The sequence below is a fragment of the Dendrobates tinctorius genome, unplaced genomic scaffold (genome assembly GCF_039654945.1).
Source record: "Dendrobates tinctorius isolate UK_male_01 unplaced genomic scaffold, ASM3965494v1 ptg000022l, whole genome shotgun sequence".
In the NCBI taxonomy this organism is placed as follows: Eukaryota; Metazoa; Chordata; class Amphibia; order Anura; family Dendrobatidae; genus Dendrobates; species Dendrobates tinctorius.
Window position 1 is genome coordinate 36,239,053 of NW_027361690.1, and position 18,866 is coordinate 36,257,918.

Genomic DNA, 18,866 nt, shown 5'->3' on the forward strand with positions numbered 1-18,866 from the left:
TTGGTAATTCTCCTGGTGGTGCTGTCAGGAGGGACGTCCTGGAAAGTAGGAATTAGTCCTACCTGTAATGGTATTCCAAGGACTCCATCATTACAGCACCCCTTATCAGACTGGAAATCCAAGGGAGGGTATATATGTGATATAACATGTGTAGAAGGAAGTTCAATAAATTTGTGTTGCGTCCATCCTGGTGTGGTACTTAGAAAATCACTGAAGGGTGTTACTGGGGAGGAGCTATTTAACCTCTTCTGTGTTCCTGTCCCTATCAAGGATAAGAAGGACAACCTCCTGGTGGTGCTGTCATGATGGATTCCTGGAAATACCATTACCGGTAGGACTAATTCCTACTTTTTAACCCCTTTCCAACAAAAAAAAAAAGTATATTTAAAAGTTCGCCCCATTCAAAATAAAATAAAAAAAAAATTAAACCTACACATTTGGTATCGCCGCGTTCAGAATCGCCCGATCAATAAAAAAAAATTAACCTGATCGCTAAACGGCGTAGTAAGAAAAAAGTCAAAACGCCAGAAATGTTTTTTTGGTTGCCACGACATTGCATTAAAATGCAATAACGGGCAATCAAAAGATCGTATCTGCACCAAAATGGTATCATTAAAAACGTCAGCTCGGCACGCAAAAAATAAGCCCTCGCCCAAGCCGAGACCACGGAAAATGCAGATGCTACGAGTATCAGAAAGTGGCGCAATTTTAATTTTTTTTTTTTTAAGCAAAGTTTGGATTTTTTTTTTCACCACCTACATAAAGAATCTAGACATGTTTGGTGTCTATGAACGCGTAATGACCTGGATAATCATAATGGTAGGCCAGTTTTAGCATTTAGTGATCCTAGCAAAAAAGCCAAAGAAAAAAACGTGTGAGATTGTACTTTTTTTTGCAATTTCACCACACTTGGAATTTTCCTGTTTTCCAGTACATAATATGTTAAAACCAATGGTGTCGTTCAAAAGTACAACTTGGCCTGCAAAAAACAAGCCCTGACATGGCCATATTGATGGAAAAATAAAAAACTTATGACTCTGGGAAGAAGGGGAGCAAAACCGAAAATACCTCCGGTCACAAAGGGGTTAAAATACCTTTCTAGCATGATTTTTTTTAATTTTATTTCCATGCTGGAGTGGTGCCACTAATATATGTTCCTCGATCCAAATATTATACTTTCCAGATGCCGTCTTCAGCTCCAGTCCCGCACCACAATTTTGTGTCCGCAACTTCTGACTGAGCGGAAGTTAGCGGTGTTGATTACAAGCTCTCAATGTAAGTCTAGGAGAGCCTCGTTCTGGCCTTTTTTCAGCTCTCCTAGACTTACACTGATTTGTTACTTCCGGATTGACAGCAAACACTGGAACAATTTGGCAGGTCACAAACTGTTTAAGAGTGAATACGAAAAAATATGAATATTGCGGCTAGTAAGTATAAGACTAGGTTCAGGGAACCTAAAGGGAACCTGTCACTAGAAATAATGCTATTAATCTGCAGGTTAATAGTGTTATGATGCTGTCCGGTGCCTGCGCGCAGCAGAATGTAGCGGGGAGAAAAGTTGGGAGTGGTGCTTTAAACAAGGGAAAGCCACCACCACTCTACATGTTCATCCAGACTTATCAAAAAAATCACTGCAGTAGTGAATGTCATCCGCTCAATGCCGACTTTTATTTCCCATTTACTTGCATTGGGGTCGGGTTTCGGACGAAACTCCAACTTTTTTTGCCCTAGTCGGACCAGTTTCATCTGAAACAAATTTTGTTTCATGAAACCCGATCCGACCAAAGTCGCTCAACTCGATTTAATTAATTTACAATATTTTTTTTTTTTTTTTTTTAAGTTTCTAGGGTGGTCAACCCATTTTAGGGAGGACCTGTCTGCAGGTTTTTAGACCCTAAACTAGCGTCATTATGTTAAGTCCCTATAATGTTGACTACATCCATACCTGTGTTCTGTAAATCTGTCTCTCCAATTTATACAAATCCATCTGCAATTTTTATGCAAATGAGCCACAAGTGCAGAGGTCTTGTAATTGTGTCCTCTCTCTCCCTCTCAGTAGCTGATCACTTTTCTTTGTGACCTGCTCCTCCCTAAGATCTTGTGCAAGTGCCATCATTCTCTCAGGGGTAGGACATGTGCAGATAGTTCATCTCCCACAATTTCCTTGGGATGCTAATTCACATGCGCCACCCCCGGGAATTGATTGCATTGGCACTGCAACTTAAGGCCCCGTTACATTTAGCGATGCACCAGCGATCCCGACAACGATACGACCCGGTCAGGATCGCCGGTGCATTGCTAAATGATCGCTAGTGAGCTGCCAAACAGGCAGATCTCACCAGCAATGCGTCGGCGGTCGTCACTTACCTGCCACACGCAGCGAGGGTGACTTCTTCCGCCCGCGTCCATGGAGTCGCTCGTCGGCGAAGCCGATGGCGAGAAATGGACCAGGCCGATCTCGCACGATCAGCGATATCCAGCGGGGGGGGCTGGTCAGAGGTAAATGTCACATGTAGCGATATCGCTATTACGTCAAAAAATCGGTGACGCTTTAGCGATATCGCTAGCCATCTCGCTATGTGTGAAGGGGGCTTTAGTGAGGGAAACAGGTCACAGAGAAGAGTGATCTGTCAGTCACTGACCGATGGCAACCAGCGGGTGGGGAAAGAGGCCAGAAAGTCTAGAGCTAAGCCCCCAGCACTAGTATCTCATTTGCATTAAGATTGGGCATTATCTGTTACAGGGACTTTCCATAGATGACGTTAGTTTGGGGTCTGAAAACCTGACGACAGATTCCCTTTAAAGAGAACCTTCCATCATGTTTATCTCTATGACTTGCTGTGATTTCAAGGTCAAGCTATTTTTTAAGGCATGTTCACATCACGTTTCGACCACACCGTGTGATATAATCAAAGTCTATGGTTCCATTGAGGCACACCTAAATCCTGTGTTCATAAGTTCTGTAGAACCCTCAATGGAATAATGAACATGTGGCTAAAACATGATATGAGAACATCCCAAGTGTGGCCTGGGTCAGTGTTAGACACTGGCACAACAGAGTTATTTATAACCAGACTCACTGGAATTCTGCTTGATTTCATCATCTAGTGCCACTGCTCGCCAGCACAAAGCTGCGGAGTATTAGCAGGAAAAGGCACTGAAAGCAGGCAGTATTACTATATTTTCCACCAGTGATGTTAGTGGTGTAGTGATTTCGTCTCCCAGAAAATGACATTTTTGCTGGCAACTGAATGATACCTGGTCAACCTCCTAAATCTTTTATTAGAAAGGGTCGGTGACAGCTATATACAGGTGCTTCTCACTAAATTAGAATATCATCAACATGTTAATTTATTTCAGTTCTTCAATACAAAAAGAAAAACTCATTCATATATTATATAGAGTCATTACAGAGTGATTAATTGCAAGTGTTTTTTCTGTTAATGTTGATGATTATGGCTTACAGCCAATGAAAAACCCAAAGTCATTATCTCAGTAAATGAGAATAATTAACAGGAAGTGTTTAAAAAGGTCCATGGCACCTGTCCACACGGGCAAAACTATAAAATACTTGATTTAAAAACAACAGTATCACTGTGCCTGATTAGCCAGCAAACTCGTCTGACCTTAACCACTTAGAGAATCATAGAGGAAGATGAGACATCAGACCTAACAAAGCAGACGAGCTGAAGGCTGCTATCAAAGCAACCTGGGCTTCCATAACACCTCAGCAATGCCACAGGCTGATTGCCTCCAAGCCACACCGCATTGATGCAAAAGGAGCCTCGACCAAGCATTGAGTGCATTTACTGAACATACATTTCAGTAGGCTAAGACATTTTGGATTTTAAAATCGTTTTTCAAGCTGGTGTTATAAAGTATTCTAATTTACTGAGATAATGACTTTTGGGTTTTCATTAGCTGTAAGCCATAATCATCAACATTAACAGAAATAAACATGTGAAATACATCACTGTTTGTAATGAATGAATATATATGTATATATATATATGTGTATGTATATATATATATATATATATATATATATATATATATATATATATATATACACACACACACACAGTGGGGAAAAAAAGTATTTAGTCAGTCAGCAATAGTGCAAGTTCCACCACTTAAAAAGATGAGAGGCGTCTGTAATTTACATCATAGGTAGACCTCAACTATGGGAGACAAACTGAGAAAAAAAAATCCAGAAAATCATTGTCTGTTTTTTTTTTCATTTTATTTGCATATTATGGTGGAAAATAAGTATTTGGTCAGAAACAAGCAATCAAGATTTCTGGCTCTCACAGACCTGTAACTTCTTCTTTAAGAGTCTCCTCTTTCCTCCACTCATTACCTGTAGTAATGGCACCTGTTTAAACTTATCAGTATAAAAAGACACCTGTGCACACCCTCAAACAGTCTGACTCCAAACTCCACTATGGTGAAGACCAAAGAGCTGTCAAAGGACACCAGAAACAAAATTGTAGCCCTGCACCAGGCTGGGAAGACTGAATCTGCAATAGCCAACCAGCTTGGAGGGAAGAAATCAACTGTGGGAGCAATAATTAGAAAATGGAAGACATACAAGACCACTGATAATCTCCCTCGATCTGGTGCTCCACGCAAAATCCCACCCCGTGGGGTCAGAATGATCACAAGAACGGTGAGCAAAAATCCCAGAACCACGCGGGGGGACCTAGTGAATGAACTGCAGAGAGCTGGGACCAATGTAACAAGGCCTACCATAAGTAACACACTACGCCACCATGGACTCAGATCCTGCAGTGCCAGACGTGCCCCACTGCTTAAGCCTGTACATGTCCGGGCCCGTCTGAAGTTTGCTAGAGAGCATTTGGATGATCCAGAGGAGTTTTGAGAGAATGTCCTGTGGTCTGATGAAACCAAACTGGAACTGTTTGGTAGAAACACAACTTGTCGTGTTTGGAGGAAAAAGAATACTGAGTTGCATCCATCAAACACCATACCTACTGTAAAGCATGGTGGTGGAAACATCATGCTTTGGGGCTGTTTCTCTGCAAAGGGGCCAGGACGACTGATCCGGGTACATGAAAGAATGAATGGGGCCATGTATTGTGAGATTTTGAGTGCAAACCTCCTTCCATCAGCAAGGGCATTGAATATGAAACGTGGCTGGGTCTTTCAACATGACAATGATCCAAAGCACACTGCCAGGGCAACGAAGGAGTGGCTTCGTAAAAAGCATTTCAAGGTCCTGGAGTGGCCTAGCCAGTCTCCAGATCTCAACCCTATAGAAAACCTTTGGAGGGAGTTGAAAGTCCGTGTTGCCAAGCGAAAAGCCAAAAACATCACTGCTCTAGAGGAGATCTGCATGGAGGAATGGGCCAACATACCAACAACAGTGTGTGGCAACCTTGTGAAGACTTACAGAAAACGTTTGACCTCTGTCATTGCCAACAAAGGATATATCACAAAGTATTGAGATGAAATTTTGTTTCTGACCAAATACTTATTTTCCACCATAATATGCAAATAAAATGAAAAAAAAAAACAATGTGATTTTCTGGATTTTTTTTTCTCAGTTTGTCTCCCATAGTTGAGGTCTACCTATGATGTAAATTACAGACGCCTCTCATCTTTTTAAGTGGTGGAACTTGCACTATTGCTAACTGACTAAATACTTTTTTCCCCCACTGTATATATATAATATATACCGTATATACTCGAATATAAGCCGAGATTTTCAGCCCAAAAAATTGGGCTGAAAGTCCCCCTCTCGTCTTATATTCGAGTCATATACAAAGGGGGTGAGGGGGGGAGGGGGTGTCAGGTCATACTTACCCGTCCTGACGCTGTGTCTTGAGCCACCAGCTTCTCCCCGTGCTCTCTCTTCCTGCCTTCAGCGGTCACGTGGTGCCGCTCATTAAAACTCATGAATATGCGCATATTCATGATTTTTAATGAGCGGTACCACATGACCGCTGAAGGCAGGAAGAGAGAGCGCGGAGAAGCTGGGGGCTCAAGACACAGCGTCAGGACGGGTAAGTATAGCGATACTCACCTGTCCTGCGTCCATGGCTGCTTGCTGCTGTCTGTCATCGGTCAGCGACTTCAGACAGCAGAGGGCGCGGTGACGTGGTTAGTGCGCGCCGCGCCCCCTGCAGTCTGAACGTCACTGACTGATGACGTGGCAGATAGCGGTGAGCAGCCATGGACGCAGGACACGTGAGTATCTCAGGTGCCAGCAGTGACACCGGCACCTGTCACCCAGCGACGGAGAGGTGAGTATGTCTTTTTTTTTTTATTTTTACATGCAGCAGCAGCATGGGGGCAGTATATGGGGGAACAATCTATGGAGCTTCTTATGGGGGCAGCATAGGAGGGAACAATCTATGGAGCTTCTTATGGGGGCAGCATATGGGGGAATAATCTGGAGCTTCTTCTGAGGACACCATATGGGGGAACAATCTATGGAGCATTTCCCACCCTAGGCTACTCGAGCCAATAAGTTCTCCCAGTTTTTTGTGGCAAAATTGGGGGTGGGGGGTCGGCTTATATTCAGGTCGGCTTATACACGAGTATATACGGTATTTCACTTTTTGTATTGAAGAGCTGAAATAAGTTAACCTTTTGATGATATTCTAATTTTGTGAGACGCACTGGTATGTTACTGTCAGCACTACACAATAAATGGGTAGAGAATGGTAGGAAGCGCCAGTATAGTCCTTTGTCAGCATCTAGTGGTCCACACTTATGAGCACTAATACTGCAGGGAGAAGAGACTACCCTATGGCTATGAATGATTTTTACAGATAGAGGTTGTACAAAAAAAAAATCCTAAAATCTCTTTTACATATTAGACTATGTATGATTATTTAGTAAATAAGAAAAATATGCTGCAGACCTATTAGACAGGTTGTCTGTAAGTGTTATGGCTCTGTGAATGCTGGTTGTATTTTTTTTTTTTTTTTAAACCCAGTCTATTCTCTTCACATTAATATCACTGATTAATATAAACTATTTTCCATCTTGCAGTTTTGGATTATGAACACGATGATGGATCCACTTCTGGTTATTCACGTGTATAAAAAGAAGCTTGTGATGCAGATACCAAACACTCACTGGAAAACCGTCCCAAGTCTGGTCACTAATTGTTACTGTACATTATGTATAATAAATTATATTGTTTCTACTCCTTGTGCTACATACTGCAAACTACTACTAGGTTAAAAAAGACAAGATCATCAAGTATACATTACTCAGATCAATTTTCCATATCATGCATGTCTATTTGGATTTGCATATAGTCTGCACGTGATGACAGTGTCATTACTATTTCTTGGGGTAGGATATTCCATAATGCGACTACTTGTAAAGAATTGCATACAATGAGTTTTTGCTGAAGATATAAAACGTATACTTCTCAGTTTCATTGTACAGTTTTCCAGAAGACCCAGATAAGTTGGCAACATAGGCAAGAAAATGGCAAATGAAGTATAATGTTTATAACTATAAAGAAATGTGCCTATGCCATAGTAATGATATCCATGTTTGCATTAAAGTGAACCTGTCAGCTGATGATGGCCACAGATTGGGCAGCATGTATCAAGCACTAAAACATACTTTAAAAGACACCAAGGACCGAGACCGTGTTGTAGACTAGTTGTACAGGAGGGTCCCCAATAGAATCTCCCCACCCGCTCTCTGGATTGACAGGTCTGTCTCTATACGCATACAGCAGAGACTTGTCAATCAGATCTCTGGTGAGGGGAAATGATGGGGATGTGGAGGCATCCTTCATATCCACTAAGCATAGGTACTTGCCTGGTTCCATGGAGGCTATGACCAAGCACAGAGAACCCATTTAGTGAAACTTTGGCGGTCCAGGTTGGGTTTGAAGGACTCGTCTTTTTTTAGAGACCACAAACTGGTTTGAATAAAAAGCTAGGACTCTTCTTTGAGATGGTACAGGTATGATGAGAGGAGAGGAAATGGCCTGGAAAAAAACAAAAGTCAAGGAGGATGAATGAGGGCGGCAAGATATGAAACACTGTTTCATCCCGATTTTGATATAGAATTTTCACCCCCCAAACTCCCCCCCCCCCACCCCCCCCCCCCGGTCTTTCTGGACCAGGCTTCCTAGATCGTAGAGCCACATGTTCCAGAAGCGGAAAAGATGATTGTCTACATTAAAAGAGATCCCGGGTGGCACTCCATCATGCAGAAAATAAATTGTTGGATTTGGACTTTGCAGGCTGGCTATGGAGGTGCTAGGAATGAGTTGGCTTAAAGGATGTCTTTTCCTGAGTGGTGGATGTTTTCTCCTGGTGGCTAGAGGAATATAGCCGAAAGGAGCAAAAAACTGGTGTGACTTGCAAGCTCAGGTGGAGCGTTTAGGTCTGGTTTGTGGGAGGAATGTACTCTTGCAGCTGATAGCTCCAGAAATGATTTCATCTAGCCTAGCCACAAAAAGGTGAGAGCCTAGGAAGGATAGGCCTACAATGGAGTTCTAGAAAGCTGGGTTTGCGCTCCAAAACTTAAGCCACATAATTCTGCAAATGCCAACAATGATGAGAAGAGTAGCAGGCGGTTTCTAATGAAGATCAGATCATTTTACCTGCTGTTGCAATCTGGTAGGCTAGGTCAGAAAGTTCTAGAGTTGGGGTGCCAGGGTGGATGAAATTGCCTTAGAGACCCAGTGGCAGGGTAGTTCACTTAGATAACCAAAAGACCAGCGGCTCTACCTTAGGCTGGAATCACACTAAACGAGTCTCCCTGCCGAGAGTTGCACAAGTGTCATGCGAGTACAATCCGATTTTTCACACCTAGCATCAGATTTACATCCGAATGCAGTGCGATTGCTCTCCGATTGCAATGCAACTTTAACATGAGCTTTTACATACAGCAGATCTGTCATTTACACATCATTTTCAAAGAAAATATTCATCAAAACACACACACATATATTAGAATAAAAGCCGGCAATTCTTGTGACGTGTATAGTAAAATTAGAGTTACAGGTTAGAATAGAATACATAGATATATAGATGTCAGTGACACACACACACATATATATATATATATATATATATATATATAATACATAGCTACAAGAAAAGTCGTCAATTCATGTGCTGTGTACCGTAAAATCACTGCAGGAGCAGACAAGGTAGATGAGATGGATTACATACAGTAATAATTTTATTTCTATAGCACCAACATATTCCCCAGCACTTTACATTATAGAGGGGACTTGTACCGACATTACAGCAAACCAATAAACACATAGATCAAAACAGATACCAAGAGGAGTGAGGGCCCTGCTCATAAGTTTACAATCTATAAGGAAAAAGGGGAGACACTAAAGGTGGATGGGAACAATTGCTTTTATTGTTTGGACCAGCCATAGTATAAGAATCAGGTGTTCCTGTTGCTGCATGAACCAGTTAACAGTCTAAATATGTGACAGTACAGACACAGAGGGCTATTAAATACATAAAGCATGTGAGAACATAATGCGAGGAACCTGGTTATGGTAAAAGTTTTGATTGGGCCACACAGGGATATTTAGGTTAATGCGTTGAGGCGGTAGGCTAGTCTGAACAAATGCGTTTTTAGGGTACGCTTAAAACTGTGGGGATTAATCGTATTAACCTGGGTAGTGCATACCAAAGAATTGGCGCAGCACGTAAAATGTTTTGTAGGCGGGAGGTTCTGATTGAGAATGTTTGCCCTCCGTTCTGCTAATGACCTGAGGTTCAGGTATGGTGGTAGGCTGAGACGAGGGAGGAGATGTAGGGTGGTGCTGAGCCATGGAGTGCTTTGTGGGTGAGGGTAATAAGTTTATACTGAATTCTGAAGTGGATGGGTAATCAGTGTATGGACTGGCAAAAGGTAGAGGTGTTGTTATAACGATTGGTGAGGAATATGATCCTGGCTGCAGCATTCAGGACAGAATGGAGAGGGGAGAGTTTGGTAAGAGGGAGACCGATTAGTAGAGAGTAACAATAGTAAAGACGAGAATGAATAAGAGAAACAGTAAGCGTTTTTGCAGAGTCAAAAGTAAGAAAGGGTCAAATTCTAGAAATGTCTTTGAGGTGCAGATAACCAGAGCGAGCCAGTGAGCGGATGTGGGGGGTGAATGAAAGCTCTGAATCAAGCATGACCCCAAAACAGCGGGCATGTTGCTTGGGAGTAATGGTGGAACCACACACAGAGATGGCAATGTCAGGCATCGGTAGGTTGGTAGAGGGAGGATACACGAGGAGTTCAGTTTTTGACATGTTCAGTTTCAGAAAGAGGGAGGACATGATGTTAGAGACAGCGGTAAGACAATCACTGGTGTTTTCCAGAAAGGCAGGCGTGATATCGGGAGAAGTATATAATTGGGTGTCATCAGCATAGAGATGGTACTGGAACCCAAATCTACTGATTGTATACTGCCCCTATTGGTCAAGCAAAGAGAAGAGGAGGGGGCCTAAAAGCCGATCCTTGGGGATGCCCAACAGTAAGGAGAATGAGAGGAGGAGCCAGCAAAAGATACAGTAAAGGAGCGGTCAGAGAGATAGGAGGACCAGGAGAGAACGGTGTCCTTGATGCCGATGGAGCGGAGCATATTGAGGAGGAGCTGATGATCCACAGTATCAAAAGCTGCGGAGAGATTCTAGAGAATTAGCATGGAGTAGCGACCATTAGATTTAGCTGTTAGAAGATCATTAGAGACTTTAGTGATGGCAATTTCAGTAGAGAGTGAAAACCGGATTGTAGAGCGTCGAGAAGAGTTATCTGAGAGATGGCGAATAAGCTGGGCGTGGACCAGGCGTTCCAGGTGTTTAGAGATGAAAGGAAGATTAGAAACAGGTCTATAGTTAGCGGCACAGTTTTGGTCGAGGGATGGGTTTTTTTTTTTTTAAGTAATGGCTGTATGATGGCATGCTTAAATGAGGAGGGAAAGATACCGGAAGAGAGAGGTTGAATATTTTTGTTAGGTGAGTGGTGACAGCAGGGGAAAGGGACTGGAGATGTGATGGAATGGGGTCACTGGTGCAAGTAGTAGGGCGAGAAGATACAAGGAGCCTGATTACTTTTTCTCTTACTGGTTCAAAATCAGAGAGTGATCTAGATGCAGTGGGGGAGGGAGAACAGTGCATGGTATGAGGTGATTGGGAGATAATTTCCTGTCGGATATGGTCAATTTTTTCTTTGAAATAATTGGCCAGATCGTCAGTGTGGAGATCCATGGTTGGGGCCTGCGCTCTTGGATTGAGCAGGGAATTAAAAGTGTCAGACGTTTTGGGTTATTGGATAGTGAGGTGATGAGGGTATTGAAATAGGTTTGTTTTGAGTGGTGAAGGGCAGTGTTGTATGTTTTAAGCATAAACTTATAATGGATGAAATCTTCGGGTAGCTTGGATTTTTTCCACAGATGTTCGGCGCACCTGGAGCACCGCTGTAGGAAGCATGTTTGCAGCATGTGCCAGGGTTGTCACCACCTGTGACTAGTTTTTCTATGTATAGAAGGAGCAGTTTCATCCAGGGTACTTTGAAGTGTTTCATTGTAATGCCTCAGTGCAGAATCAGGACATTAGAGGGAGGAGATAGGGGCCAGTGATGACTGTAAGTTCTTCATAAGTTTCTGGGTGTTAATGGCCTGTATGTTTCTAAAAGTGTGGAAAGTGGGGGTGACCTGGGCGGGATGGCAGTTCTTGATAGAGAATGATAGAAGGTTGTGGTCAGAGAGCGGGAGAGGGGAGTTTGTGAAATCATCCACTGTGCAAAGCCGGGAGAAGACCAAGTCGAGGGAGTTTCCGTCTTCATGCGTGGGGGAGTTAGCATGCTGCGAGAGGCCGAAAGAGGAGGTTAGAGACAAAAGGTGAGAAGCAGATGGTGAGAGGGGAAGAACAATGGGGATGTTGAAGTCTCCCATGATGATGGTGGGGATGTCACAGGAGAGATAGTGTGGAAGCCAGGTGGCAAAGTGATCCAGAAATTGATGGGAAGGGCCCAGAGGATGATACACCACCGCCACTCGAATGGAAAATGGGTTGTAGAGTCTGACAGCATGGACCTCGAAAGAAGAGAAGACAAGTGAGGGTACTTGAGGGATAACCTGAAAGGTACATTTGGGTGATAGCAGACCAGCGCCTCCACCTGCTCTGTTGCCCGATCTTGGGGTATGTGAGAAGTGTAGTCCACCATATGAAAGAGCAGCAGCGGTGGTGTCTCACAGCTAGATCCAGGTTTCAGTAAGAGCCAGAAGGTTAAGAGAATCAGAAAGGAAGAAGTCATGGATGACCTACAGATGACTACCCATTCCTGCTCATATATGTGGGGACAAATGACACAGCAAGAAACGACCTGGAAACCATCTGCAGTGACTTTGAAAACTTAGGCAAGAAAGTGAAAGAACTGGGAGTGCAGGTGGTCTTCTCTTCCAGCCTCCCAATGGATGGCCAAGGAACAAGGAGGTGGAATAACATTCTGCAGGTGACAAACTGGCTACGTCGATGGTGCCGTCAGCAAGAATGGAAAGGACACCATTGTAGGCATTTACTACAGGCTGCCTGTGCAAGCTGAAGGTATGGATAAACGCTACACATTAAATGGCCAAGTTCTCCAAAAAATATGACATAGTTGTGGAAAATTTCAACTATCCAGACATTTGTTGGGAATCTCTCAGGCAAAACTAACAGGTCAAGGAAATTCTTATCCTCTCTTGCTGACAACTTTATCTTCCAAAAGGTAGGGGAGAAAACAAGGGGATCTGTTACCTTGGATCTAATCCTTATGAACAGGGAGGAAATGGTTGAGGAGGTAAAAGTGGCTGGGACCCTAGGAGGAAGCGACCATGCTATTTTAGAATTTTGGATAACTAGAGGAGGAAGACCTGTGAAGACTCAGATGTCAAGGTTAGATTTCAGAAAGGCAGATTTTACGGGATTCAGAAAGAAAATTGGGAGAAGTATATAATTGGGTGTCATCAGCATGCTGCGTTCGGCGCACACGGGCGCACCTTCAAAAGTGCGCAGCGCACGGCAAAATCCTGCTAGCGCACGGCCAGTGCACGATCTGCGCACCCTATGCTAAAGATAGGGTGCGCACATCGCAAGCGTCCATGTGCGCTAGTAGGCGGCGATGACCGGATGGGGCGGGCAGGGGGCGGGGCTTAGCGGCGACCGTGCGCAGACCGTCGCAGCGCCATAAAGCGCAAATGTGAAACCGGCCTAAATTAGAGGGAGCCCTCTTGTAAACCAAAGCCTCCACATCCTTCAATACCTGCGTTTCAAACAAATCACATTGCCTGGAGAAATCGGAGGCATAAATGTGGATTTTACACCCTGCATAAACTGATTAACAGATTCAAAAACCCCTGCATCAGTTTTCTGCGGAAGCATTTACGTCACATAAACTGTTTAATAAAGCTGCATCTTCCCTGACGGTTGCAAAATGCACTGGAGTCCGCAAGAAAACCCAATGTAACCTGTGGAAGCGCCTTTGCAGCGCGAAACGATCGTCGTTGCTATCTCCTTTTTGCACCCGTTCTCCCGCTGATATGCTTTTATAATAAAGCCTTGACTACACTACCCGGTGAGTGCCGTTCTTTTCTGCTATTTTTTTGCTATGTGGATTAGCTTATTTTCCATGAATGTGCACCTAAGGGTAAAACAGTTGTATTCCCGGCTGCGTCTTTTATACACGTATGATGGTTTGTATGTGTGGACTATTGTGATGGTGCTCGCCTTCTAGTTTTGAACATCACAAGTTAATTGGCCGTGAACTCGCAGGACCTGTCTGAGGGCACCGCGAGCAGGAGAACTTTCACACGCTCACAGTGCCCTCAGACAGGGAATAGCAGTTCACAGGCAGACACTGAGCACACGTGTCACTGACATCTACTGAATTTTTCGGACTCACTTTTTTTCTCCCCAAATTTGGGGGGAAAATGGAGGTGCGCCTTTTAATGTGGATATACCTTACCGGCTGCGGTGGAGCAGGGTCCCAGGTCGCTGCTGGAGAAAGCAAAAGTGGCACGTTGCCGCAGGCTGGGATGAGGGAGTGTTCCAATGTGCGCAGTTGTGGGTGAAAATGGCTGCGGTGTGAGGGGGTACCACCGGCATTTTGTGAAAGCCCAGAGCCCCACCACACATCCATTACTGTGATGCGGTGGCCTTTGGGAAAATGGCCACCGGGGGTGGCGCATGCTCAGATTGAGAATTCGGCAAGGAGATCTCATCCCGACCTTGGGACCCCGCTTTACCGCAGCCACCACCTCCAGTAAGCAATAAGACGCATGGATTATAAGAGGCACTACCATTTTATTAAAAAAAGTTTTTTTTTCTTATTATATTTCTCCTCAAAATTCAGGGTGCGTCTCATAATCCGCAAAATTCTGTGTATATATTCTGTGTGTGTATATATCTGTTTTATCTATTTAAAGGGGTTGTCCAATACTTGAACAACCCCTTCTCATTCCTCATGTTAGGTTCTGTTAGAATAAAAACACTTATACCCTCCTCCGGTGCCGACACTGTTCCAGCAGCATTGAGACTCGTGTTCCCGAGCCTCACGTAAAGGTTGTGATGTCACATGAGCCCTGCGCCCAATCAGCGCCAGATTCACTATTCTCTCTTTTGGATATATTGAACATCAACAGAAAGCCAGGGCTGCAGCTGCTCTTTGACTTCCTCTTGATGTTCGATTTTTCAGAAGGTGGAGGCAGTTATGCCAATAATGATTGGATGCAGGGCTTATGTGACATAACCTCACGTACGCCCTAGTAAAGAAAGTGCCAACACCACTGGAATGGCACCAGAGGTGAGTATAGGTGTTTTTATTTTAACGGGGCCAAACACGAGGAATGAGAAGGGATTATCCAAGTAGTGGACAACCCCTTTAATATGGATCTATTTGAGATCCTAAAGAGCCGACTATTTTTAGTCAGCGGAGCCAAATGATTAAGATCATTAAAAAAGTCACACCGTCCATCACTAGTAATAAAACCTAAAATCAAACTAAAAATAGGCTAGAAAAAATGAGTTACAATCAAAAATTCCATAGGCGATACATTCCCTTTACATATGGAAAGAAATACAAAATGTAAACACTTGTTTTATTTGGGAAATTGTTCCCCCAAATGTGCTGGTAAATCCAGGTGTTCATGCAGGCAACCTTGGGAGCTCAGCTGAACTGCTGCAACAGCCTGGGCCAGTACCAACACAGTCCCTGGATGTTTAACACTCTAAATGTCAGGGTCAATAGCAACCATAGCACTTAGATACCTTGTGAGAGAGAGGGGGCTCATTAACCCCATTGAAAGTTGTGGTAAACAGAGGTCAAGCAATGGCCTCTGGGTCTGGAAAGTACAGTGGCCTGTTAGGGCTTTTCCATAAGTAGTATCTTAACAGGCCCCCTTGTCAATGTAAGGCTATATTCACACATCTGTGAGGCACATCATATTGTGTCACTAAGTTGTGTGTTGCCTTTTCAATAAAGCAAGTGTTTTATCAGCAGGACAATATCACTATAGGAGTAGGTGATGCAAGCCTCCTGCTAATCCCGCTCTATGTATTTCCGCTCTCATCGCTTATTAGTCGCTTTAAGGCAGTGTAAAGTGTACACAGAAATAAGCTGCCAATCAGTGGTGTAAGAGGGGTTAAACAGGGCTTAACATTCTGAGCACTGCTACATCTGCATCAAAGACAACGGATTGCATCCAAATGACAACGCTGGGTTTAGGGTCTCTCAACCGTACATTCTTGCTCTCAGATTACATTCTATGCAAAAACCTGGTGACGATTCCCTTTAAAAATTTAGGGCTAAAACAGTGTAAATTATTATATTATCTGTTTACTTTTATTTTGCAATAATTACTGTGAAGCACTTTAACTCCTTAACGACCGCCATTTTAATGAATTAAAAGGGTGGCCGCTAAGGGTACTTATTCCCTCATAGCAGCTTTAAAACGGCTATCAGAAATAAGTCTGTAGCACCCCCCAGATTCTGAAAATCTCTGGGGTCTTGGCTTGACCCTGGAGAACATGAGTAGGGCCGGCACGTGATCGCCGTTATTCAGTAAGAAAAAAAAAAAAAAAAAAAGTGTGTCCGCTGTTACAATGATTTCTCTCTCTTCTGACGTGATATACATGTCAGAGGGGAGAGAAATGATGCTCCCGAAACCTCCGCCATCTCCCAGCCCTCTGCGTCATCTTCCTGAAAATGGCGGGCGCAGTGCGCCCGTCGTGATCTGCCGACCGGTACCCGACAACAATTGGATATTTTTCCAATTGGTTCCTTTTGATCACTGTGATAGATACTATTCATAGTGATCAAAAGAAAAATAGTAAATCAAATCCCCCTTTGTCACCCTCTTGGGTACATAAAAATTATAAATATATATATATTTTTTTCATTCTTTGCATATGGAGGTTGGGGTTAAAATTGGGTTTTTTCTATAGTAAAAAAAAAAAAATAAGACGGCTAATGTTGAGTGCAACTGCTCACTACTCGAGTTTACACCAGGTGCTCGGGTATGCATGGAGTATCGCGAATCACCATAAGTTTTTTTTTTTTGGATGTCTTAACAGCCGCAATACATGCAGGGCAGGGACTTGAGCACGTCACTCGAGCACCAGCAATGCTTGGTGCACAGCAGAGCACCCAAAGAAAATGGGAGTAGTGAGCACTTGCGCTCAACACTAATGACAATGTATTCAATATGATGAAATAATGTTAAATTCTGTTTTGTACCTGTCGGATCAACTTTCTCACTATACCCCTGGATAAAATTCTTGAGGGGGTGTGGTTTCCAAAATAGGGCCACTTGTGGGAGGTTTCCACTGTTTAGGCACATCGAGGATCTCCAAACGCGACATGGTGTCAGCTAATTATTCCAGCAAATTTTACATTCAAAAAGTGAAATGGTGCTTCTTCCCTTCCAAGCCCTGTCGTGCGCCCAAACAGTAGATTTCTTCCACAAATAAGGTATCTGCATATTCAGGAGAAATTTCACAACAAATTTTGGGGTCCATTTTCTCCTATTACCTTTGTGAAAATAATCAAGTTTGGGTCTAAATACATTTTCTGTTAACAAAAAATAAATGTTCATTTTTTCCTTTCACATTGCTTCAGTTCTCGTTAAGCAACTGAACGGTTAATAAACTTCTTGAATGTGGTTTTAAGCACCTTCTGTTGTGCAGTTTAGAATGGTGTCACTTTTGGGAACTTTGTCATATAGGCCCCTCAAAGTCACTTCAAATGTGATGTGGGTCCATAAAAAAAAAAAAATGGTTTTGTAAATTTTGTTGGAAAAACGAAAAATCACTGGTCAACTTTTAGACCTTATAGCTTAAAAAAAAATACTTTTCACAAGTTTTGAAACAGACACGTGGGAAATGTTATTTATAAACTATTTTGTGTGACATAACGCTCTAATTTTTACCAAATTTTTTTTTTTTTCGCAAACAAACACGTCAAGTCAAAGAAAATGTACCACTATCACGAAGTAAAGTATGTCACGAAAAAAAACAGTCTCAAAATCAGTGGGATCTGTTGAAGCATTCCAAAGTTCTTACCACAAAGTGGCACTGGTCAGAACTGTAAAATTTGGCTTTGTCATGAAGGTCAAAATTGGCTCGATCAGTAAGGAGATAAAATTCCTGAATGCAGTTTTGAATATCTTGAATTGTGCAGTTTTTAAAGTGGGGTCTTTGTGGGTTTTCTGACAAATAAGCCCCTCAATGTCACTTCAAAAGTGAAGTGGTCCCTAAAAAGATAACGTTTTGTAAATTTCCTTGAAAAAAAAATTATTTAAATTTTTCTAAATTTGCTTTTTATGTATGAAAACACTGGAAATTTTATCAAAGAACATTTACCACTGTCAAATTGTCACAGGGAAGAAAAAAAAAACACTGGGATAGGTAGAAGCATTTCAGAGTTATTACAACAGTGACATGACTGGTTTGAAAACTAGGGCTGTGTCAGAAGGGGCAAAACGGGCAGTGATGCAAAGGTGATAAACCTTAGCTTTCCATGTCCTTTGTTCAACGTATGTACTCACCTGCAAACCTTGTAATACTCCACAAAAGTTTACTTTGAGGCCCTGAAAGCAGAGATTATGGGTGGGTGGTGGACTAGGTGGGCTTAGACAAAGATACCAGTAGTGTCGATTAATGTAATGAGCCTTAGTAAATACTACGGCTCCAACACAAGTTATGCTTTCTATACATGGCAGTTTCCAAGAAATGCTGTGGAATAAAAAGTACATGTCTCTGATACAAAGTTAATCCATTTTTTTTTCCATGCTTAGCATGGTTTGGGAGACCCCACCCCTCTCCTGTGTGAGGTGTACAAAAGAGCTGTCTCAGACCATAAGCCCACACTGTGGAGCAGCCTGTCTGAATCCTGTTCATGTCAAGACACTGTTCAGATGTTCAGGTATTAAATACATTAGATAGGGACTGCTTCGACACGGGTTACCTTGACATTGGTGAGGCAGCTTGGTATACATTTTTTTGCAAAAAAAAAAAAGTATCGACTAAACACCCTGTATTTGTTGTTCAGCACTTGCTGATTACTGCCATATTTTTGGCTGCAGAGAATTTTTGCAGATCTGCCATTCTATGTTCTCTTGTTATATATATCTTAGTTAATGGGTGGTGTGAACATTGTCTGACCGACGTGTTCACATTTGTGCATTTCACATGTGTTTTTAATGTCTCTGATACAGTATATTAGACAGTGAATTAAGTAAGTTAGTTGCTTCCCTTACATCAAACTTATAACCTTTATAAAGACAGGAGAATTCAGCATCGGACCTGTATACTGTCCTACATACGTCTAAAAGTGATACATTAACCCTTTATTGCTTAAGAATACTCGCTATA

General features: G+C 42.7%; 1 protein-coding gene across 1 annotated transcript in view; it reads left to right on the forward strand.

The window, feature by feature from the left end:
• Positions 1-7,177, forward strand: part of TUBGCP4 (tubulin gamma complex component 4) — a 78,936-nt gene extending 71,759 nt beyond the window's left edge. Inside the window, exon 18 of the mRNA XM_073568581.1 lies at positions 7,021-7,177. Coding sequence (XP_073424682.1) covers positions 7,021-7,033 — 13 coding nt within the window. The 3' untranslated portion in view covers positions 7,034-7,177. The remainder of the gene's footprint in view (positions 1-7,020) is intronic.
• Positions 7,178-18,866: the final 11,689 nt, after the last annotated feature.